Here is a 22,169-nt window from a genome sequence, read left to right on the forward strand (position 1 = left end):
ACCAGTTCAGGCACTTGGTGAATGTTTAGTGAACAAATGAGCTGAAGGAACAAATGGAGGAAGGCTGGGCAATCACAGCAGTTGCTGGAGAAGTGTCGGGGAGCCCGAGCCCCTCCCAGCCTGGCAGTATAGACACTCCGTGAGTTTCCGTTTCATTTAGGGGCAAGCTGGTAACCTTGTGGAATTGTACTTATCTGGCTTGTAGTCTTGCTACACCGGGAACTCTCCTATCCCCACTAGGGACCTTTACTTTTTTGTACAGTGGGGACAATGGCCACACTTACTGGCTAGGGTTGTGGGGAGGTGTTACCTATGGTATAACTGAGGTATTGATGCAAGAAGGAAGTTGAGATTTGTGTCAACATATGGGACCATGTGGGTACAGATGAGACAGCACTGGTCACATGTCGATCACTAGAGGGATGAGCACATCAGAGTTGATGACAGTCATCTGTTGGTATCCGATAGGTATTTGTTCCAGGGCACCCTATAGCTGCCAAAGTCCAGGGATGCTCAAGTCCCTGATATAAAATGGATACATTATAGTTATACATATTTATTCCCATAGATTTTTTTTTCTTTTGAGATGGAGTCTCGCTCTGTCACCCAGGCTGGAGGGCAGTGGTGCAATCTCAGCTCACTGTAAGCTCCGCCTCCCAGGTTCAAGCGATTCTCCTGCTTCAGCCTCCCGAGTAACTGGGACTACAGGCACCCGCCACCATGCTCAGCTAATTTTTCATATTTTTAGTAGAGACGGGGTTTCACCGTGTTAGCCAGGATGGTCTTGATCTCCTGACCTCTTGATCTCCTGACCTTGTGATCTGCCCACCTCGGCCTCTCAAAGTGCTGGGATTACAGGCGTGAGCCACTGTGCGCCCAGCCCTTTTTTCTTTTTTTTTGAGACGGTGTGTCACTCTGTCGTCCAGGCTGGAGTGCAGTGGCGTGATCTCGGCTCACTGCAACCTCCACCTCCCAGGTTCAAGTGATTCTGCCTCAGCCTCCCGAGTAGCTGGGATCACAGGCATGCGCCAGCACGCCTGGCTAATTTTTGTGTTTTTAGTAGAGACAGGGTTTTACCATGTTGGCTAGGCTGGTCTGAAACTCCCGACTTCAGATTATCTGCCCACCTCGGTCTCCCAAAGTGCTGGGATTACAGGTGTGAGCCACTGTGCGCGGCCTGATTTTTTTTTTTTTTTTTTTGAGACAAAGTCTCGCTCTGTCACCCTGGCTGGAGTGCAGTGGCACAATCACGGCTCACTGCAGCTTCAACCTCCTGGACTGCAGCAATCTGCCTGCTTCAACCTCCGTTAAGTGCTGGGATTACAGACATGAGCCACCAAGCCTGGTCCCATAGAATCTAAACCATTTTGAGATTATTTATCATGCTTAATACAATGTAAATGCTGTGCAAATAACAATTACACTGTATTGTGTGTGTGTGTTTTTTTTTGATAGGATCTCACTCTGTTGCCCAGGCTGAAGTGCAGTGGTGTGATCTTGGCTCACTGCATCCTTGACCTCCTGGGCTCAAGTAATCCTGTCTCAGTCTCTCAAGTAGCTGGGACTACAGATGCGTGTCACCACGACTGGCTAATTTTATTTTTTTGTAGAGATGGGGTCTCGCTATTTTGCCTAGGCTGGTCTTGAATGCTTGGGCTCAAGTGATCTGCCCACTTTGGCCTCCCGAAGTGCTGGGTTATAGGGCATGAGCCACTGTGCCAGCCTACACTGTATTTTTTTTTTTTTTTTTGAGACGAAGTTTTGCTTTTGTTGCCCAGGCTGGAGTGCAATGGCACAATCTTGGCTCACTGCAACTTCTGCCTCCCGAGTTCAAGTGATTCTCCTGCCTCAGCCTCCCAAGTAGCTGGGATTATAGGCGCCTGCCACCACGCCTGGCTAATTTTTTTTTTTTGAGACGGGAGTCACGCTGTGTCACCCAGGCTGCAGTGCAGTCATGTGATCTCAGCTCACTGCAAGCTCCGCCTCCCGGGTTCACGCCATTCTCCTGCCTCAGCCTCCCGAGTAGCTGGGACTACAGGCGCCCGCCACCACGCCTGGCTAATTTTTTCTATTTCTTAGTAGAGACGGGGTTTCACCATGTTAGCCAGGATGGTCTCGATCTCCTGACCTCGTGATCCACCTGCCTTGGCCTCCCAAGTGCTGGGATTATAGGCGTGAGCCACCACGCCCGGCCACTGTATTGTTTTTTACTTGTACTATTTTTTATTCTTGTATTTTTATTTTTTCCAAGTATTTCCAATCTGTGGTTGGTTGAATCTGTGGACATGGAACCCCCATGGATGTGAAGGGCCGATTGTATGCTAGTCTGTCTCCTGGAGATGTTTGCAATTTTCCATAGCAAGTCTAAAGCGTGAAGCGTGTATGATCCTGCCCAAACCCATCGAACGTCCAACAGCAAACTGAAGCCTCATGTGAGCACCGATACTGGTTCATTGACAGCAACAGATGGGAAGCTGGGGGCTGGCAGGGGGCACACAGGAACTCTGACCTTTTCACTCAGTTTTGCTGTGAACCTAAAATGGCTCTAAGAAAGAAAGTTTACAAAAAAAAAAAGGAATGGAATACATGTAGAAAGTTCCTGGTGCAGAGGCAGGACTGGGTGTTTGCTGTGTGACCTTTTCAGTCCTGGCATCACCATCGTTTCCTCCCTGGTGAGCCGCTCCTCCAGGGCACCCCTGTGCCTCCAACCCCACATGTGCCTGAGCCAGAAGCACTTTTGTCTTCTGAGGCTCTGTCTGCGCTCTGCACTCTTCCTGGGATTGGCTCCTAAGTCCATCGCCCCTAACGTGGCCCCATGAAGGACACCACAGTGCCTCCCATCTAGGAACTGCCTTCTCTCCTTTCGCTGAACTCAGACTGCTTCTGGGCCTCTGGATTTGATATTCCAGCAAAATTGCTTCTAATTTGCTGGCTCTCGCTTAGCAAAGGGAGGTATTAACCGTAACCTGGGAGAGACGCAAAAAGCCCAAGTGACTCGACCCCTCACAACCCTGACTTCAAAGGCAGCCGAAGTCTGTGGGCGACATGTGCTCTTGGATGATGATGGGGTGTGGTGGGGGCCTGGGCTGGTGTTAATCCCAATCCCTGGCCCTGTCCCTGTCCCTGTCCGTACAGGCCTGCACTGGGTCAGAGGGAGTTGTTGAGTTTCCGGCAGCCCCTGAATGGGGAATCTTCTCTGCCAGACAAAAAGAGTCCCACTGCTCTGTTCACTGCTTGAGTCACATCTCAGTCGCAGCGGGGCCTGTTGGTGGCAGGAGCCCTGGAGAAAAAAGGCTGTCTGCTCGGGCTGTGGGAGCAGGTTGGTTAAGACTCTGGAATCTGTCCTCCCGCACCCCAGAGGACACCGCCACCTCTGACTCCGCACTGACAACAGCATCTGAAGGCATTTCTTCTGTGGGGCCATCACTTTATTAAGGGGTCATCTAGAAGGTGGGCCCCCTGACAAACCGCGGGACTGTGATCGGGCTCCAGCTACTTCACCACCCCGGGCCAGCCTGCTCCAGGGGTCCCTTCCTGCTGAGAGCAGGCGAGAGGCAGTCAGGCTCATGAAGCAGCCACCGGGTTTGGCTCACTGGAAGGAATCACACTGGAAACATGTTTAGCCCGCAGTGCAGAGTGGCTCCAGAAGGGAGAGGTTCTGGAAGATGCCCCAACCTGCCGGGCTGCTCCCAGAGTTGCACAGTGAGGGGCGGGCACCCAGGGCCGTTCCAGGACTCAGGATGGGGACGGAGATGGCGTGAGGAATGGAGGACAGGGCTAGATGGGCTGACCGGGGGGAACAGTGTTACGAAAAGGAGGCGGGTACCCTGGGCTCCCGTGACAAAGTGCGGCAGGGCTAGCCCCTGCAGCCCCCATAGCCCCCACCACCTTGAGACCACGTTCTGGTCACTGCCTCGGAGCCCCGATGTGTTGGGGCCAGGGAGCGCTCCTGCCTGGGCGTGGGGTGTGAGCCTCAGCCTCTGTCCGCCTTGCAGCGCGCGTGCCTCCCTTGGTCTGGCCTCCCTCGGCCCGGTCCTGGCGCTGGCCGTGCTAGCTGGCCGTGCTTCTCCGCGGGATACAGCCTTCCATCTCCAGCGCCTCGGGCCAGCCTTCGTACTTGTTGCTGTGCTTACTGTTCTTCACGTGCTGCGGGGAGGGGAGCAGAAAGTCATGACCTTGGCCCTCAGGGACAGGGGACAGGAGTGGACCAGGACCCAGGCTGTCAGTCAACTGTGCTGTGTTGGCCAACGGTGTACTCTCAGGGCACTTGGCCCCTCCACCCATCCCAGGGAAACATGGCATCAGCTGCACTGGCCCACCCCTCATAGCTGGACTGGGGACGGTCCCCTGCTGGGGCGTGAGCAGCTGGGGAGCCTTGTCGCATGCAGGCAGAAGGGGCGACAGGCTGCCCTGGTGGGGGTGATGCCAGGCACCCACCATACCTGCTCAAAGGGGCTCTTGTTCTGCACACCCTTGGCCCCGACAAACACCCAGCTGTCCCGGAAGGCCAGCTCCTTGGCGTTCCTGCTGCCCAGCTCACTGAAGAGCTTTCTGGTCTCTTCATTCATCCTGCAGCATGGGAGGAAGGGGTGTCAGCTGTTGCTGCAGAAGGGCAAGGCTGAGGCTGGCCTCCCCAAGCACCTACTTGGTGGCTGGGTCGTCATAGGATGCCACGAACACCAGGGTGCCTTCGTGCAGTGGCCGAATAAACTTCAACAGGTCGTTGACATCTGGGGGGGCAGGTGCCACGGAACAGGGGTCATCAGGCACCACTGAGCACCCTCCCACAAGCCCGTTCTCCAAACAAGGAAACAGAAGTAGGGATTGGGCCTGGGACATGCCCCGCCAAGGGACAGACTGGTGTAGGAAGCTGAGGCATCCCCGTGACCTCCCACAGCCTCCAGACCAAGCTGGCGATGCCCCTGTCCTTTCTGAACCCACGGAGGTGACTGAGAAGCTCCAAGTACAGACAGAGAGAGCAGTGTCTCAGGGGAAGCTGCCCAGGTCATTTTGCTGCAGTCAAAATGCAAGACGCTGCGCTGCAACTCACCTCCGGCCCACATGTCAAAGGCCCGGGCCTCGATGAGCTCGCCGCTGACCCCTGTGTCAGGAGGGAGGGGCCCTGCTGGGTAAGCCAGGTCAGCCTCAGGGCACGGCAGGCAGGTAGCACGGGCGGGGGGGGGGGGGGGGCAGCCCTTCTGGAAGCTTTCAAACAGTCCCCCAATATTCATCCATTTGTTCAGGCAGCTGCATCCCACCCCAAGCCCTGGTGCCTCTGTCTGGCATTTGAGGCCCTCCGGGGGCTCTCCATGAAGCACCCTCAACCTCCCAGAACCTTCCCTAGTTCTTTATTGCCATCATGCTTTTTTGTTCATTGGGTCACTCCTCTGTGGAGCCTTGCGCTTGCACAGACTCCTTCCCAGGCCTCCCTGGGAGATCTTGAATGGGAGGGGAAGGGAGGGCAAACACCCAGAGGCCTCCTGGGGAGGGAGCAGGGAAGGAGGGCGGCAGGCCACGCTCAGCCAGGGGCCTCACCGTTCACCAGGGCGATGTTCAGCCCGCGGCCCACGTTGTCCTTGACGCTGCTCATCAGCCTAGTTGGGGTGGGGGGGGACGGGGAGATCCCACATGGGCATGTCTGCTCCACTCTCCCTTGCAGACCCGGCCCTGGATCCCCCACTCCCTCCCTGATCCCCAGTCACCCCAGGGAGCTCACATCTTGTCCTCGAGGCAGATCTTGGGCCCAATGACGTTGGCGGCCCCGCTGACCACGCGGAAGGCCAGGTGCTCCTCAGGACATGGCTGGGGCAGGCCACACTTGTACTTCCTGGCCCGTGGCGCTGGGCAGGGATAGCAGGTGTTATCCATGGGCCTGGCCCTGAGGTCACCTGAGATCTGAAGGGGAGGTCAGGACCAGCACACATGGTAGAACAAGTGACCGCAGAGCAGGACACAAGTAGGGGGATGTGGCTCAGGCCAAGGCTGGGGACACTTCCATACTCTGTGGCCTACTGGTGAGGCCACAGGGACCCAAGACAGAAGGATTTTCTGTTACTGGTGGGAGAAAAGAAAGGATGCTGAGGGCTGGCCTGGGCCACTGCACAGCCAGGAACAAAGCAGGGGTGAAGTAAGTCAGGCTGGGCGTCTAGCTGCATGGATGAGGCCAACCTGAGCAAAGGCAGTGTGGCAGGGGGTAGTGTGGCAGGGGGTGCAGCCTGTCTCCCGATTTTGATGGGGGTTGGTTGGGAGGAGTGGAGCAGGATGGCTTCTATTATGGGTTGAATTCTGTCCCCTCAAGGTATGCTGAAGTTCTAATCTCTGGTACTTCAGAATGTGATGTTTGCAAATAGGGCCTTTGCAGTTCAGATGGGGTCATACTGGAGTAGGTTGGGTCCTTAATGCAACATGACTGATGTCCTTATAAGAACAGAAGTGACAAAGACACACAGAGGGAAGACAGCCATGGTACAGTGGAGGAAGAGGCAGGAGTGACACAGCCAGAGGCCAAGGTATGCCTGGGGCCACTGGAACCTGGGGAGGTCAGGAAGGACCCTCCTGTAGAACTTTCAGGGTGAGTGCCGCCCCGCTGACACTTTGATTTCAGACTTCTGGCTTTCAGAATGCGGAGAGAATCCATTTCTGTTGTTTAAGCCACCCAGTTGAAATGGCAGTTCCAGGAAATGGATACAGGTTTTGGCACCAGGAAGTGTGGTGCTTAGGTAACAAATACCTAAAAATGTGGAAATGGCTTTGGAACTGGGTAGTCAGTAGACGCTTGTCTTAGTCCATTTGCTGCTGCCATAACAGAATAACACAGACTGGGTAATTTATAAAGACAACAGATTCATTTGGCTCATGGTTCTGGAGGCTGGGAAGTCCAAAAGCATGGCGCTGGCATCTGGTGAGGGTCATCCCGTGGCAGAAAGGTGGAAGGTGGAAGCAAGCATATGAGACACAGGAAAAAAGGGGGCTGAACTTCAAGGTAACTAACTCACCCATAATAATGGCATTCATCCATTCATGAGGGCAGAGCCCTCATGACATAACTACCTCAAAAAGGCCCTCCTCTCAATACCAATACATTGACAAATTTCAACATGAGTTTTAGAGATGACATTTAAACCATATCAAGGCTATAGAAGTTTGAGGTACATGTTAGAAAAGGTCTGGATTGCCTTTAAGAGACTGTTGGTAGGAGTATGGATGTTAAAGGTAATTCTGGTGAGAGGAGGGGAGAGCAATAGAGACAGCCTCTGTGGTCTTAGAGAATACAAATATCATCAAGAACAGAACGTTGCTAGAAACATGAATGTTAAAGGTGCTTTTGGGTTGGGTGTGGTGATTCACGCATGTGATCCCAGCACCTTGGGAGGCCAAGGCAGGAGCATCACTTGAGGCCAGGTGATCAAGACCAGCCTGGGCAACATAGTGAGACCCCGTCTCTACAAAAAATACAAAATAAGCTGGGTGTGGTGGTGCATGCCTGTAATCCCAGCTACTCAGGAGGCTGAGGCAGGAGAATCACTTGAGCTATGATTGCGCCACTGCCCTCCAGCCTGGGTGAGAGAGCAAGACCCTGTCTCAATACATTCAAAAAATAAATAATAAAAAATAAAACATTAGCTGGGTGTGGTGGCACATGCCTGTAGTCGCAGCTACTTGGGAGACTGAGGTGAGAGGATCGCTTGAGCCCAGGAGTTTGAGCTTACAGTGCACTGGGATGATACCACTGATACCACTGAACTCCAGCCTGAGCAACAGAGTAAGACCTCTGTCTCTACCAAAAAAAAAAAAAAAAAAAGGTGCTTTTGGTTAAGCCTCAGAGGAAAATGAGGGACATGTTACTGAGTTATTGGGCGCTGGAGGAAAGCTGATCCTTGTTATAAAGGAACTTGGCCCAGGTGTGGTGGCTCACGCCTATAATCCCAGCACTTTGCGGGGCCAAGGCGGGAGGATCACTTGAGGTCAGGAATTCGAGCCCAGCCTGACCAACACGGTGAAACCCCATCTCTAGTAAATATGAAAATTAGTTGGGTATGGTGGCAGGTGCCTGTAATCCCAGCTAATCAGGAGGCTGAGGTGGGAGAATCGCTTGAACCCGGGAGGCGGAGGTTGCAGTGAGCCAAGATGGCTCCACTGCACTCCAGCCTGGGTGACAGAGCAAGACTCCGTCTCAAAAAAAAAAAAAAAAAAAAAAAAAACTTGGTTGAATTGTGTTCTAGTGTTTTGTCGAAAGGAGAATGTGTAAGTGCTGGGTGCTGAACTTGGATATTCAGCTGAGGAGATTTCCAAGCAGTGTTGAGAGCGTAGCCTGACTTCTCCTTGCTGCTTATAGTAAAATGTGAGAGACATAAGGAAGAAACTGTTGAGCACAAAGGAGCCAGAAAGCGAAGATGTGGAAAATTCTTGGCCTAATCATATTACAAAAACTGCAAAAGTGTCCCCTGGACAGAACAGCAAGGCTGTTCAAGCGTTTGCCCCAGAGCTGAGGTATGTGACTCGTGGGTCCACTCAACCCTTTCAGCAGAAATCTACAATGAAGATGGGGTTATCTAGGAAGCGTCTGTGGGAAAACTCTCTGATTTTATAGCTTGGGCCTCTATAACTTGCACAAGAGACCAACAAGGCTCTTGAGAATCTGACACCAGCAGAAACACTGCCGGCCTGGAGTGAAGGGGGCAGAGATGAGATGAAGGGAAGGAAGGGTGGCCCCGAAGGTGGGGCTGTCTCCTGTTTCAGAGCATGGGGTCATTCCAGCAGGCCCAGAAGAAAGAATCTCAGGCCACAGAGGATTCCCCTCAGGCCTTGAAACCAAATGAATTTTGCCCTGCTGGGCTTTGGACTTGCTTGGGACGGGTGACCTCTTTCTTCCTTCCAAGTTGCCCTTTTGCAGTGGGAGTATCTATCCTAGGCCTGCCCCACCGTCATATTCTGGCAGGAAGTAACTTGGCAGGAAGTAACTTGTTTTCTAGGTTGACAGTGGCAAGCAGCCCCCGTGGACCACCACAGCTGGTTTGGGGAGGAATAAATGGAAAACCGAAGCCCTACGGGACCGGGGACAGGCAGGGATGTCACAAAGGGGAGGAGCAGGGAGGTGACAGGGGCCTTACCTGCAGTCACCGAGCTCTCTGGACCTGTGGATACAGAGTGGTTTCTGTTAGTGTGGAGCCTCCCAGGGCCTGCGGCAGGGCAGCCTGGCCCTCCTTACACCGCGAAGTGTAGACACAGGCAGTCAGGCTCAGGGGCCGGGGGCTAAGCCAGGCCGACCTTGGCATGCTTCCTGCTCAAGTGTAAGTCATGTTCAGATGAAAAACTCCCTACTCTAGGAACAGGGGGAAATGGAATTAGAAAAACTACTTAGATGACCTGGCCGGGCATAGTGGCTCATGCCTGTAGCACTTTGGGAGGCTGAGGCGGGTAGATTGCTTGAGCCCAGGAGTTTGAGACCAGCCTGGGCAACATGGTGAAACCCCATCTCTACTAAAAATACAAAAAAAAATAAATTAATAATAATAATAATAATAATAATAATAAGCCGGGTTTGGTGGTGCGCACCTGTAGTCTCAGCTACTCGGGAGGCTGGGGCACTAGAATCGCTTGAACCCAGGAGGTAGAGGTTGCAGTGAACCGAGATTGCACCACTGCACTCCAGCCTGGGAGACAAAGTGAGACACTGTCTCAAACAAACAAACAAAAAAGTACTTAGGTGACCTATTACCAGTCAACAAGGTGGAGAGTCCCCTCTCCATCTCAGAGCCTGCAGGGAGCAACCGGGGCATCACTCCCCATGTTCAGTGGAAGCTCCCTGCCCCTTACTCTGGCCCTACTGACTCCAGTTTGGCATATAATTCTAGTGATCAGGTATTGGCTTTCCTAGATGAAGCAACTGGGTGTTGGGGGAGGCTGCGCCTGATGCCAGGAGACAGACTGGGGACAGTCAAAGGTAGCCTGCCAGGGAGGAGATAGAAAACCCAAGTCAACTCCCAACCCAGAGCCTCAACCACAGGCCCAGGTGGCCACCTTGGTGGCCTCCAGAGAAGGATAAGGCGGGGTCCCACACTCACTGGTGAAGAGTTGCTGGATGCGAGGAAAGCCACTGCCAGGCCCACCCAGGAGGATGCTGACCACGATCCATGTGACACCCACACTGACGACTAGGACCACAATGCGGAGAGGGCCTGGAGGCAGGATAGACACAGGGTGGGGTCACCTCAGATCCCAGCGAACCCCAGAATGACCCCATAGCCTTGCATGACTGGATCTCCCCTGCCACTTGGCAAGAAGTGGCTGGAGGACAAGGAGGTGGAGACCTGTTGCCTTCTACCAGGGCTGAAAGGGAGACTTGAGCTCCCTGGCAGGTGGAAGGAGGAAATTGAGTTCAAATCCCAAGGCTGCTGGGTTTGGTTCTCCCTGGCGGGTCTGGGAGGGGGCCTTCCAGAACTCTCTGCTCGAGAAGGGCTCCAGCCCTCTTTCCAAGAACCCCCTCAACTTCCTGCCTCTGAAACCACCAATATATTTGGGCATCCACCTGCCCCTCCTTTCCTCCTGTTCTGAGGGAGAAGGGTCCCTACTCCCTTTTAAGACCAGTCCCGGCCGGGCGCAGTGGCTCACGCCTGTAATCCCAGAACTTTAGGAGGCCGAGGCGGGTAGATCATGAGGTCAGGTGTTCGAGACCAGCCTGACAAAGATGGTGAAACCCGGTCTCTACAGAAAATACAAAAATTAGCCGGGCATGGTGGTGCGCGCCTGTAATCCCAGCTACTCAAGAGGCTGAAGCAGGAGAATCAGTTGAACCTGAGTGGCGGAGGTTGCAGTTAGCCGAGACCATGCCACTGCACTCCAGCCTGGCGACAGAGTGAGACTCTGTCTCAAAACAAAAACAAAAACAAAACAAAACAAAACCAAAACAACAACAGTCCCGTCATCTGCTGGGACCTGGATTGCAAGCTCCCCAGCCTTCTCTGATTTCTTGTAATAGTGATCACTCTCTCTAGCTCGCTCTTTCTCCTGTATTTTCAACATCTCCAATGTTAAGGAAGCAAAGAAAACACTCTTCTTCAAAACCACATCCCCATCCTCTTTCCCCTAACCTTTCTTTTCCCTGTCAACCCCCTCAAAAGTCATCTATACTCATTCCATCATCTCACCTCCTACTCCCTCCCACCCTACTCCAGTCTGGCCTGGCTTCCACCACCTCACCAAATCAGCTTGTTGCCAAGGCCACTGATGACCTTTGTGGTGTCACCACGCCTGGTGACCTGTCAGCCTTGATCTTCCTTGACCTCTCAGTGGGCTGCCCATGTCCACCTGACAGAAGCACTAACTTCTCTGCTGGCTTTCCGGACAGCACACTCTCCTGACCCAATCTCTCTGGACACTCCTCATTCTCCTTAGTTAGATCGTCTCCTCTACCCTCCCCTTAAAAGCTGGACTTTCCCAGGCTTCCATCTCAGGCTGCCGTCTGGTCCCTACCTGTAGTGTCTTTTTATTTTTTTTATTTTTGAGACGGAGTCTTGCTCTTGCCCCCCAGGCTGGAGTGCAATGGCGCGATGTCGGCTCACTGCAACCTCCGCCTCCTGGGTTCAAGCGATTCTCCTGCCTCAGCCTCCCAAGTAGCTGGGATTACAGGCGCGCACCACCGTGCCTGGCTAATTTTTTTTTTTTGAGACAGAGTCTTGCTCTGTTGCCCAAACTGGAGTGCAGTGGCGTGATCTTGGCTCACTGCAAGCTCCGCCTCCCGGGTACACGCCATTCTCCTGCCTCAGCCTCCCTGGTAGCTGGGACTACAGGCGCCCGCCACCACGCCCGGCTAATTTTTTTGTATTTTTAGTAGAGACGGGGTTTCATCATGTTAGCCAGGATGGTCTTGATCTCCAGACCTCGTGATCCGCCCGCTTCGGCCTCCCAAAGTGCTGGGATTACAGGTGTGAGCCACCGCACCCGGCCATGCCTGGCTAATTTTTGTATTTTTAGTAGAGACGGGGTTTCACCATCTTGGCCAGACTGGTCTCGAACTCTTGACCTCAGGTGATCCACCCGCCTTGGCCTCCCAAAGTGTTGAGATTACAGGCGTGAGCCACTGCGCCCAGCTGTCTTTACTTTTTTGAGACGGAGTCTCGCTCTGTCGCCCAGGCTGGAGTTATGCGGTGGCGCAATCTCGGCTCACTGCAACCTCAGCCTCCCGGGTAGCTGGGATTACAGGCGCCCGCCACCACGCCCGGCTCATTTTTTTGTATTTTTTTAGTAGAGATGAGGATTCACCATGTTGGCCACGCTGGTCTCGAACTCCTGACTTCAAGTGATCCTCCCACCTCAGCCTCCCAAAGTGCTAGGATTACAGGCGTGAGCCACCGCGACCGGCCTGTAGTGTCTTTTTAGATGATGTCATCTACTCCTAGCTCTTTAATTAAGCACCATGTGTCAATGACTTTCTATTTTCTAGTTCCAGCCGTGGCCTCTCTTGAAACCACTCCCTGCCAGCTGGTTCCTCAGTGGCCAGCTCCACCTGGATATGTCCACAAAGTTACCACCTTAGCAAGTCTGAAGTCCAATTCCCGAGTTGTTTCTACTCTCCACCCCGCCCCAACCTATCCCTCCCCAAGGATCTTCATCTTACTTGTCCAGGTGACAGTAGGGCTGTCATCGGGTTCATGTCGAAGCCCACAGCCACTTTTGTCACTTCCCCTCTAAGACCACGCCTCTCCACCTGGACTGCCTACCTCCTCTCTCTCACCACTCATTTTCCAAAAAGCAGCTGGTCTGCTACCTGCGTTGGGAGATACTGACTATACTAATCCTCATGTCATAGCTCGGGGAGCTGACGTCCTCAGAGGTGAAAGGATTTGGTTAAGGTCAAGGAACGAGTGTTTGTGCAGAGTCCTCCATTTCCAAAACCAAACCCAGTGGTTCACCCGGGCCTCTCCAGACACAAGATGTCGCGACGCTGGGCCTCCAGCCAGGTGCCCTTTTCAACTCCCTCCCGTTCGCTGTGGAAGCCACCCACCTGCCAACCTCATGTCCACTTCTCCTGCTGGGTTGGGACCGCCGGCAAGTGCACTGTTTGGGGGCAAAGCGGAAGGACAGGTTTGGGTGGGGGTCAGGGGCAAGCCTGTGCGGGACCCCTGCTGGGGGCGGGCGCGATCGGTGCTACGACCTGTTTGTCCAGCCGCCCGGCCAGGCAGGGCTCCTCGGAAACGCGCGGGGAAACCCTGCCTGGCCAGGAGGGGCCTCAGGAACCCGTTGGCTCACGATCTTGCCCACAGGAGCCTCCGGGGCTGGGACGAAGATGTGGTTCTCCTGGGCTCCGGCCGTTCCTCCGGGCGACGCGGGCCGGGCCGGAGATTTCTCTGGCCGTGGGGAGACGTGGGCTCGGTCAGGGAGGTTCCCTGTCAGGCCCGCCGACCCGCTCCGCCCCGGGAGAGGACGCAAGGCCGCTGCGCAGGGTGGCCAGGCAGGCCCGGCAATGGCGGCTAAGGGCGGGGCCACAGCCCGTCGGCCCCGCCCCCGGCAGCAGCTGCACCGCCTGGCTCCACGCAGGCCCCGCCTCCAGACCCGCCTCTACCGCTCGCGCTGGCCGCCGCACGGGAGGGGCCTGAACCTGTCCCGCCCCGAACCTGTCCCGCCCCTGGATCCCTCGTCGGCCCCACCTCCGCAGTGCGTTCAGGCTGAACCCACCGGCCGCCGAGTGGGAGGGGCCCACGTCGGTCCCGCCCCGGAAGTCTCCCCTCGGCCCTTTCTCGGGTGGGAGAGCCCTGCCTACCCAGGCTTAGAGGGCTGGGGCTGCGCTTGCACCCTGAGGTCGGATTTGTGAGTCGTGGGAAGACGCAGATGGATCTGGGGCAGAATTAGAACCTGTTCCAAAGTTGATCCATGCGCTTTGTAAAGGCAAGGGAGGTACAGAGGCGCAGATAGGGAAGACCGCAGGATCCAGCGTGAGCCTCTGGCTGCCTTTCCTTAGGGTCTGTTTTCTGTCCAGAAGCGCGTTCCTGCTGTCTCTCGTTATCACTTTTATAATGGGACGGGGCGTCTCAAACTATTTCGACATCCTTGAAAACTCTTGCCTGCTCCGCCTGACTGATCTCTAACACCCTCCTCCTCAGAGCTGCTCAAGCTGTGTTGTTTACGCCACACCCCACCCTAAAAGCAGAGGAGAATACAACTTTCGGGGGCAGTGGAGGGGGGAGTTTAGCGCTATAACCCGAGGCTTTCACAGCAAACCAGAATTTATTTTGAGGCCTCTCAGGTTCAGCTTTCAAGTCACGTGACTTTCGCGTCCTACACAACTCTTATTTTCACTTGAAAACAAGTGTGACGTCGTGAATTCCCTAACAACAGGAAAAAAGAAGGCTCCAGAAAGAGCGGTGCTTGGCTTTCCCAGCGGCTCCAAGCGGTGCCCGGCACCCAGCTGGCTGTATGGACCTGGGGTGGTCTCCGGCCGCAGGCACACGCGGCCCTTCGGCCTTTCTCCAGTCACCCCAATTCTCCCTGACTGCCTGGCTATCTCCCCTCCGCGCCTGCCCGCACGCTGCCCCCAACACTGCCCGGGCTCCCTCTGCCCATGAGAACACGGGTCAAGCTCCCGTCCCTTCTGCCCTGCCGGCTGCCCCAAGTGCGCCCTGACCACCTACTGCGCTGGCATGGCCGGGGCCACCCTGACAGCTGATCCATCATCTGTCTGGAGAGCAGCAGCAGGGCCGAATGAGAACCACGGAAACCTCCCTGCCCTTTGACCCAACTTACGGGAATCTCCTACCCTTAGGGAAACAATGCAAAATATAGAGAAAGTTTATAGAGCCGGGCATGGGAGAGCCCTGGTTAGAATCCAGCAGTTTCTATACTGGAGTACTCAACAGGGTCAAGGTCCCTTTCAGCTGCCTGCTGCTGGGGCCAGGGCTTTGCATTTGCGTTTTGTCATGGAATTTGACAGCCTCTCAAGTAATTATGGTAACGAATCTTGGGCTCCATGCCCTCCTCAGGGGGGCCCAGTCGAAGAAGCTCCAGGTTACTCACACCCTTGAGCTGCCAGCCGGTGTTTTTCAAAGACAATATTTACATGTTGTTCAGAGCAGGCATTTATGAAATTGTTGCTTTAATGAGTCCCCCTGAGCATTCCGAGACAACTCTCCCTTCCTTGGGGACACCACGTGGGTGATGGGCCAGAGGCCTGGGATTCAGTTCCACGTCTTCCGTGCTTCCTGGGGCAGCCTTGCAAAAGTCCCTTATTTTCTCTGGGATGGTTTGGATTCCTGTGGGGGTCTGGCCAGCACGGTGACTAGAGCACATGGTCTGTCACCATCCAGGCCAACGTCCTGGGGTACACTCACAGTCATCTGTTCTTCCAGGTCAGCCCTCATAGATCAGGGCAGCTTCAGCAGTTCTCAAATAGCAGATGTTACAAAATGGGGGTGGGCAATCCTGCAGCAGACGTCTCTGCACTTTCTGTTAGAAGGACACCCCAGGTATTTTTGAGCACTGTTCTGAAGATGGAAAAATCCAGAGTATACATACACTTAAAGCTGGGAGGGGCACCTGCCGGGGAGAATGCATAAGGGATAGAAACAAAAACAGAGGGCCGAAGCCTCTGCCAGGCAGAAGACACTGAGTTCTCAGCAAAGAGAACACCTTTCAGTGCTGTGGTCAAAGGGATGTCAAGCCTCCTGAGGCCCGGAAAGAGCAGGAAACTGAGGGCAGAATTGGAAAAAATCAAGTTACAGACACACACCACGGGATAACCTCTATACAGAAAGGAGCACACCCAAAATAATACTATATATTTATAGATGTACTTTTGTATTGGGGTAAGACATATATAACATAACATTTGCCATCCAAATCATTTTAAGTATACGATCCTGTGGCATCAGTTACATTCACAATGTTGTACAACCATCACTACTATCTTTTTGTGTGTGTGTATATATTACTTTTTTTTTTTTTTTCCCGAGACAGAGTCTTGCTCTGTCTCCAGGCTGGAGTGCAGTGGCTCAATCTTGGCTCACTGCAACCTCTGCCTCCCAGGTTCAAGCAATTCTCCTGCCTCAGTCTCCTAAGTAGCTGGGATTACAGGCGCCTGCCATCATACCCAGCTATTTTTTATATTTTTAGTAGAGATGGGGTTTCAACATGCTGGCCAGGCTCGTTTCAAACTCCTGAGCTCGTGATCTGCCCGCCTTGGCCTCCCAAAGTGCTGGGATTACAGGCGTGAGCTACTGTGCCCGGCCATGTATTACTTTTATGGGCTCATATATATGTCCATAGAAATATAGAGTTCTTTTAAAAATTCTATCAATAGATATTTCTTTTCCTTTTTCTTTTCTTTTTTTTTTTTTTTTGAGTCAGAATCTCACTCTGTCGCCCAGGCTGGAGTGCAGTGGCGTGATCTCGGCTCACTGCAACTCCTGCTTCCCGGGTTCAAGTGATTCTCCTGCATCAGCCTCCCGAGTAGCTGGAACTACAGGCGTCTGTCACCATACCCGGCTAATTTTTTTGTATTTTTAGTAGAGATGGGGTTTCACTAGTTGGCTAGGCTGGTCTCGAACTCCTGACCTCAGGTGATCCGCCTGCCTCGGCCTCCCAAAGTGCTAGGATTACAGGCATGTGCCACCATGCACGGAAATCAATAGATATTTCATTTCCACCAATACAGAAGCATCAGTTAACAGTGACTGGTTGACACTTTTAGAAAGTGGCTTGAGAAGGGCCCTGAATAAGCCACCTACGTGGAACACAGAATTTGAGATGTGCAAATGTGGAGACCTGAAGGCTTGTTATGGGAACAAAAGGTGGCTGTGTATAGAGAGGAGCGCAGATAAAGGGGACTTATCAGCAGTCGCAGGGAGTTCATGCTCAACAACTGGCAACAAGCGGGGCAGCTACAGGCTACTCAACTGGGGATTGATGCGCGGTGCCTCTGAGGTTCAGCTCTGGGCCTGATCGTCCAAGAAAGGGCAGCTAAGGTGGGCATAGTGAATCACGCCTATAATCCTAGGACTTTGGGAGGCTGAGGTGGGCATAGTGAATCATGCCTGTAATCCTAGGACTTTGGGAGGCTGAGGTGGGAGGATTGCTTGAAGCCAGGAACTTGAGACCAGCCTGGGCAACAAAGTGAGACCCTGCATATATATATATATATATATTTACACAAATAAATAAAGGGCAGCTAGACTCCACAGAAACCATGTTGAAGATTCCTGTGCAGGAAGGGGGTGATAAAATGCAGAAACCTGACCTGACACAGCCAACACGTAACTGCATTGCCTCATTTTTCACGATTTTTTTCTTTCTTTTTGGAGAGAGGGTCTCATTGTGTTGCCCAGGCTGGAGTGCAGTGGCGCAGTCACAGCTCACTGCAACCTCTGCCTCCCAGGCTCAAGCGATTCTCCTGCCTCAGCCTCCTCAGCAGCTGGGATTACAGGCATGTGCCACTACTGACCGGCTAATTTCTGTATTTTTAGTAGAGACGGGGTTTCACCATGTTGGCCAGGCTGGTTTTGAACTCCTGGCCTCAAATGATCCACCTGCCTCGGCCTCCTAAAGTGCTGGGATTACAGGCGTGAGTCACCACGCCCAGCCATTAATTGCCAAGTCTCATTGGCTCCTAGTGTCTTAATCCACATCTGCTAAAGTTGTTTAAGGTACAGCTAAAACATCACCCAGGCTGGGCTCAGTGGCTCACACCTATAATCCCAGTAATTTGGAAGGCCCAGGCGGGAGTATCACTTGAGCCCAGGAGTTCGAGACCAGCCTGGACAACACAGGAAGACCTTATCTCTACCAAAAATACAAAAATTAGCAGCATGTGGTGGTGCACACCTGTGGTCCCAGATACTCGGGAGGCTGAGGTGGGAGGATCACTTGAGCCCAGGAGGTCAAGGCTGCAGTGAGCTATGATCACACCACTGCACTCCAGCTCAGGCAGCAGAGCAAGGCCCTGTCTCAAAAAAATAAAATAGGGGCCGGGCACGGTGGCTCACGCCTGTAATCTCAGCACTTTGGGAGGCTGAGGCAGGTGAATCACCTGAGGTCAGGAGTTCAGGACCAGCCTGGCCAACATGGTGAAACCTCGTCTCTACTAAAAATACAAAAATTAGCTGGGCATGGTGGTACACGCCTGTAATACCAGATACTCGGGAGGCTGAGGCAGGAGAATCGCTTTAACCTGGGAGGTGGAGGTTGCAGTGAGCCGAGATTGCGCCACTGCACTGCAGCCTGGGTGACAGAGCGAGACTCTGTCTCTAAATAAATAAATAAAATAAATAAATAAATAAGGCTGGGTGCGGTGGCTCACGCCTGTAATCCCAGCACTTTGGGAGGCCAAGTGTAGGGAAAAGAAAGAGAGATCAGACTGTCACTGTGTCTATGTAGAAAGGGAAGACATGAGACTCCATTTTGAAAAAGACCTGTACTTTAAACAATTGCTTTGCTGAGATGTTGTTAATTTGTAGCTTTGCCCCAGCCACTTTGACCCAACCACTTTGATCCAATCTGGAGCTCACAAAAACATGTGTTGTATAAAATCAAGGTTTAAGGGACCTAGGGCTGTGCAGGACGTGCCTTGTTAACAGAATGTTTACAGGCAGTATGCTTGGTAAAAGTCATCACCATTCTCTAGTCTCAATAAACCAGGGGCACAATGCACTGTGGAAAGCCGCAGGGACCTCTGCCCTGGAAAGCCGGGTATTGTCCGAGGTTTCTCCCCATGTGATAGTCTGAAATATGGCCTCGTGGGATGAGAAAGACCTGACTGTCCCCCAGCCCAACACCCGTAATGGGTCTGTGCTGAGGTGGATTAGTAAAAGAGGAAAGCCTCTTGCAGTTGAGATAGAGGAAGGCCACTGTCTCCTGCCTGCCCCTGGGAACTGAATGTCTCAGTATAAAACCCGATTGTACATTTGTTCAATTCTGAGATCGGAGAAAAACCGCCCTATGGCGGGAGGCGAGACATGTTTGCAGTAACACTGCCTTGTTCTTCTTTACTCCACTGAGATGTTTGGGTGGAGAGAAACAAATCTGGCTTACGTGCACGTCCAGGCATAGTACCTTCCCTTGAACTTAATTACGACATAGATTCTTTTGCTCACGTTTTTTGCTGACCTTCTCCTTATTATCACCCTGCTCTCCTACTGCATTCCTTTTTGCTGAAATAATGAAAATAATAATCAATAAAAACTGAGGGAACTCAGAGGCCAGTGCAGGTCCTTGGTGTGCTGAGCGCCGGTCCCCTGGGCCCACTATTGTTTCTCTATACTTTGTCTCTGTGTCTTATTTCTTTTCTCAGTCTCTCGGCCCACCCGACTAGAAATACCCACAGCTGTGGAGGGGCAGGCCACCCCTTCACCAAGGGGCCAAGGCAGGCGGATCATGAGGTCAGGAGTTCGAGACCAGCCTGGCCAAGAGACCAGCCTGGCCAATATGGTGAAACCCCCGTCTCTACTAAAAATACAAAAATTAGCCAGGCATGGTGGCGGGTGCCTGTAATCTCAGCTACTGGGGAGGCTGAGGCAGGATAATTGCTTGAACCCAGGAGGTGGAGGTTGTGGCGAGCCGAGATCATGCCACTGTACTCCAGCAGCCTGGGCAATAAGGGCGAGACTTCATCTCACCAAAAAAAAAAAAAAAAAAAAAGCAGCTCCACTAGGAAGACTAAAATACTAAAATGATGGTGTGCTAACTTGAACAGTTAGGTTGTACAAGAAAGGACTTGACAGTTCCCTTTCTGATGTCCTCCAAGACATGGGTTCCATTTATATGCACCTTGTTCTTTCCTCAGACCTGTAACTTCAGGCTGGAGTTGAGCAGAAACATGGCTTCCTTGTCTTCAAGTCATTCTTGGGCTTCAGAGCGAAGATGCTGGACCTTTGAACCAACAAGCAGGTTACTGGTACCTTTGCCCTGAGAATACGCTGGTGGTGCTTGTGGCTGCAGCGTTTACCCCGAGATAACTTTGCCATGAAATATCTTCCTTTTATTATTTTTTCATCGCTCTAGTATATCGACTTTGGAAACAAAAGACATCACTCTATTTAGAGCATTCCTTTCTTAGTAGTGGTATTTCCATTGACAAAAAAATAGTAATTCTGAATTGCCGAAAATGTCAAATCGTAGAAAATGTTGTTAGCCGAAGATTCATCTGATCAATCAGATTTTTCCAAAATAGATGATTCTGATGTTAGTTCTGTTTAGAAATAACTCCAAGTACAGTTTTTATATATTATTTTCACATTGAAAATCAGTCAGATTTACTTCAGCCTCAAAGAGTGTGTTTATGTAAAAATAAATGAGCACTGGCAACCTCCGCCTCCCGGGTTCAAGCAATTCTCCTGCCTCAGCCTCCCCAGTAGCTGAAATTACAGGCGCCCGCCACCACACCTGGCTAATTTTTGTATTTTTAGTAGAGACGAGGTTTCACTATGTTGGCCAGGCTCGTCTTGAACTCCTGACCTCAGGTGATCTGCCTGCCTCAGCCTCCCAAAGTGCTGAGATATATAGGTGTGAGCCACGGCACCCGGCCGGCTTTTCAATGGTATATGGGAATGAGCTGCTTGGTCACCTGGATAAATGTACTGCCAGCCTCAGGACTGCCTGCATTCACCCTGGGAAGCAGTCAAACCCTATGTGATGGGTCATTGGGTCATGAGATGGCTGGAACATCACTGTATTGCTGGCTTTGGAGAAAGATGGAATTTTTTTTTTTTTTTTTTTGAGACGGCGTTTCACTCTGTTGCCCAGGCTGGAGTGCAATGGTGTGACCTCGGCTCACTGCAACCTCCGCCTCCCGAGTCCAAGTGATTCTCCTGCCTCAGCCTCCCGAGTAGCTGGGATTACAGGCACCCACCACCAAGCCTGGCTAATTTTTGTATTTTTAGTAGAGACAGGGTTTCACCATGTTGGCCAGGCTGGTCTTGAATTCCTGACCTCAAGTGATCCGCCTGCCTCATCCTCCCAAAGTCCTGGGATTACAGGTGTGAGCCACCGCGCCTGGCCAAAAGGTAGATCTTGTCTCATTTTCCTGCCAGAAAGCTCCCTGAGGCTGAACATCTGAAAAAAGAACCCAAATCAGAAAGAAGACCCCAGACATTTGCTGTGTACAGCGCTACTCAGAATTATTTGAAGAAAACGTTCAATTTCCTTCTTAATCTCTTCACTGACTCACTGGTCATTCAGGATCATACTGTTTAAGCAGATATTTCCCATGAAGGCCAGGTAGTAAATACCCTCAGCTCTGTAGGCTACACAAGTCTCTGTCACGACCACAGTCAGCCCTTTGTATTTGCAGGTTTCACATCCTCAATCAACCTCAGAAAATGTTTGGGAAAAAAAAAAAAAAAAAAAAAACCACCACCACCACCACTAAAAAATAACAGCACTGGGTGGGTGTGGTGGCTCATGCTTGTAATCCCAGCACTTTGAAAGGCCAATGAGGGCGGATCACCTGAGGTCAAGAGTTCAAGACCAGCTCGGTCAACATGGCAAAATTCTGTCTCTACTAAAAATACAAAGATTAGCCAGGTGGTAGTGCGTGCCTGTTAATTCCAGCTATTCAGGTGGCTGAGGCACAAGAATCGCTTGAACCAATGAGGTGAAGGTTGCAGTGAGCCGAGATTGTGGCCACTGCACTCCAACCTGGGCTACAGAGTTGGACTGTGTCTCAAAAAAAAAAAAAAAAAAAAAGCAAGACAGTGAAACAACTATTTACGTAGTACTTATATTGTATTAGATACTATAAGTTATCTAGAGATGATTCGATTATTTCAAGTGTATGGGAGGACTGGGGAGTTGTGCACTTTGGGAGGCTGAGGCAGGAGGATTGCTTCAGCCCAGGAGTTCAAGAGCAGCCTTGGCAACATGGCAAGATCCCAACTCTATTAAAAAAAAAAAATACAAATTTAAAAAGTACACGGGAGGGGCCGGGCACGGTGGCTCACGCCTATAAGCACTTTGGGAGGCCGAGGTGGGCGGATCACGAGGTCAGGAGTTCGAGACCAGACTGGCCAATATAGTGAAACCCCACCTCTACTAAAAATAAAAAAATTAGCTGGGCGTGGTGGCATATACCTGTAATCCCAGTGACTCGGGAGGCTGAGGGAGGAGAATCGCTTTAATCTGGGAGACGAAGGTTGCAGTGAGCCGAGATTGTGCCACTGCACTCAAGCCTAGGTGACAGACAAGAC

General features: G+C 52.3%; 1 protein-coding gene across 9 annotated transcripts; it reads right to left on the reverse strand.

Annotated features, from left to right (window-relative positions):
* Positions 1–3,406: 3,406 nt before the first annotated feature.
* Positions 3,407–13,518, reverse strand: FAM3A (FAM3 metabolism regulating signaling molecule A). Of its 9 annotated transcripts, none has more exons than XM_054676699.2 (10): positions 13,154–13,518; positions 13,004–13,056; positions 10,065–10,178; positions 9,111–9,134; positions 5,717–5,840; positions 5,536–5,594; positions 5,051–5,101; positions 4,646–4,730; positions 4,443–4,569; positions 3,407–4,146 (listed from the first exon to the last, which is right to left on the reverse strand). In XM_054676699.2, the coding sequence occupies exons 2-10, from the start codon at positions 13,014–13,016 to the stop codon at positions 4,051–4,053; spliced, it is 693 nt and encodes a 230-aa protein (XP_054532674.1). In that variant the 5' UTR covers positions 13,017–13,056; positions 13,154–13,518; the 3' UTR covers positions 3,407–4,050. The 9 variants fall into 9 exon arrangements, with proteins under 9 accessions (XP_054532674.1, XP_054532672.1, XP_054532673.1 ...); XM_054676697.2 differs by having other exon boundaries at positions 5,051–5,125; positions 13,154–13,492; XM_054676698.2 differs by having other exon boundaries at positions 5,051–5,122; positions 13,154–13,479.
* Positions 13,519–22,169: the final 8,651 nt, after the last annotated feature.

This window comes from Pan troglodytes, chromosome X (genome assembly GCF_028858775.2).
Source record: "Pan troglodytes isolate AG18354 chromosome X, NHGRI_mPanTro3-v2.0_pri, whole genome shotgun sequence".
Taxonomy (NCBI): domain Eukaryota; kingdom Metazoa; phylum Chordata; class Mammalia; order Primates; family Hominidae; genus Pan; species Pan troglodytes.

Bases quoted from the DNA above. Each gene is read 5' to 3' on its own strand.
- FAM3A (XM_054676697.2), bottom strand. The intron at 4,731-5,050 runs GTGAGTTGCAGC...CTGCCCCCCCAG, and splicing joins CTTTGACATGTGGGCCGGAG to ATGTCAACGACCTGTTGAAG. The intron at 4,147-4,442 runs GTATGGTGGGTG...CCCTCCCCGCAG, and splicing joins ACAAGAGCCCCTTTGAGCAG to CACGTGAAGAACAGTAAGCA.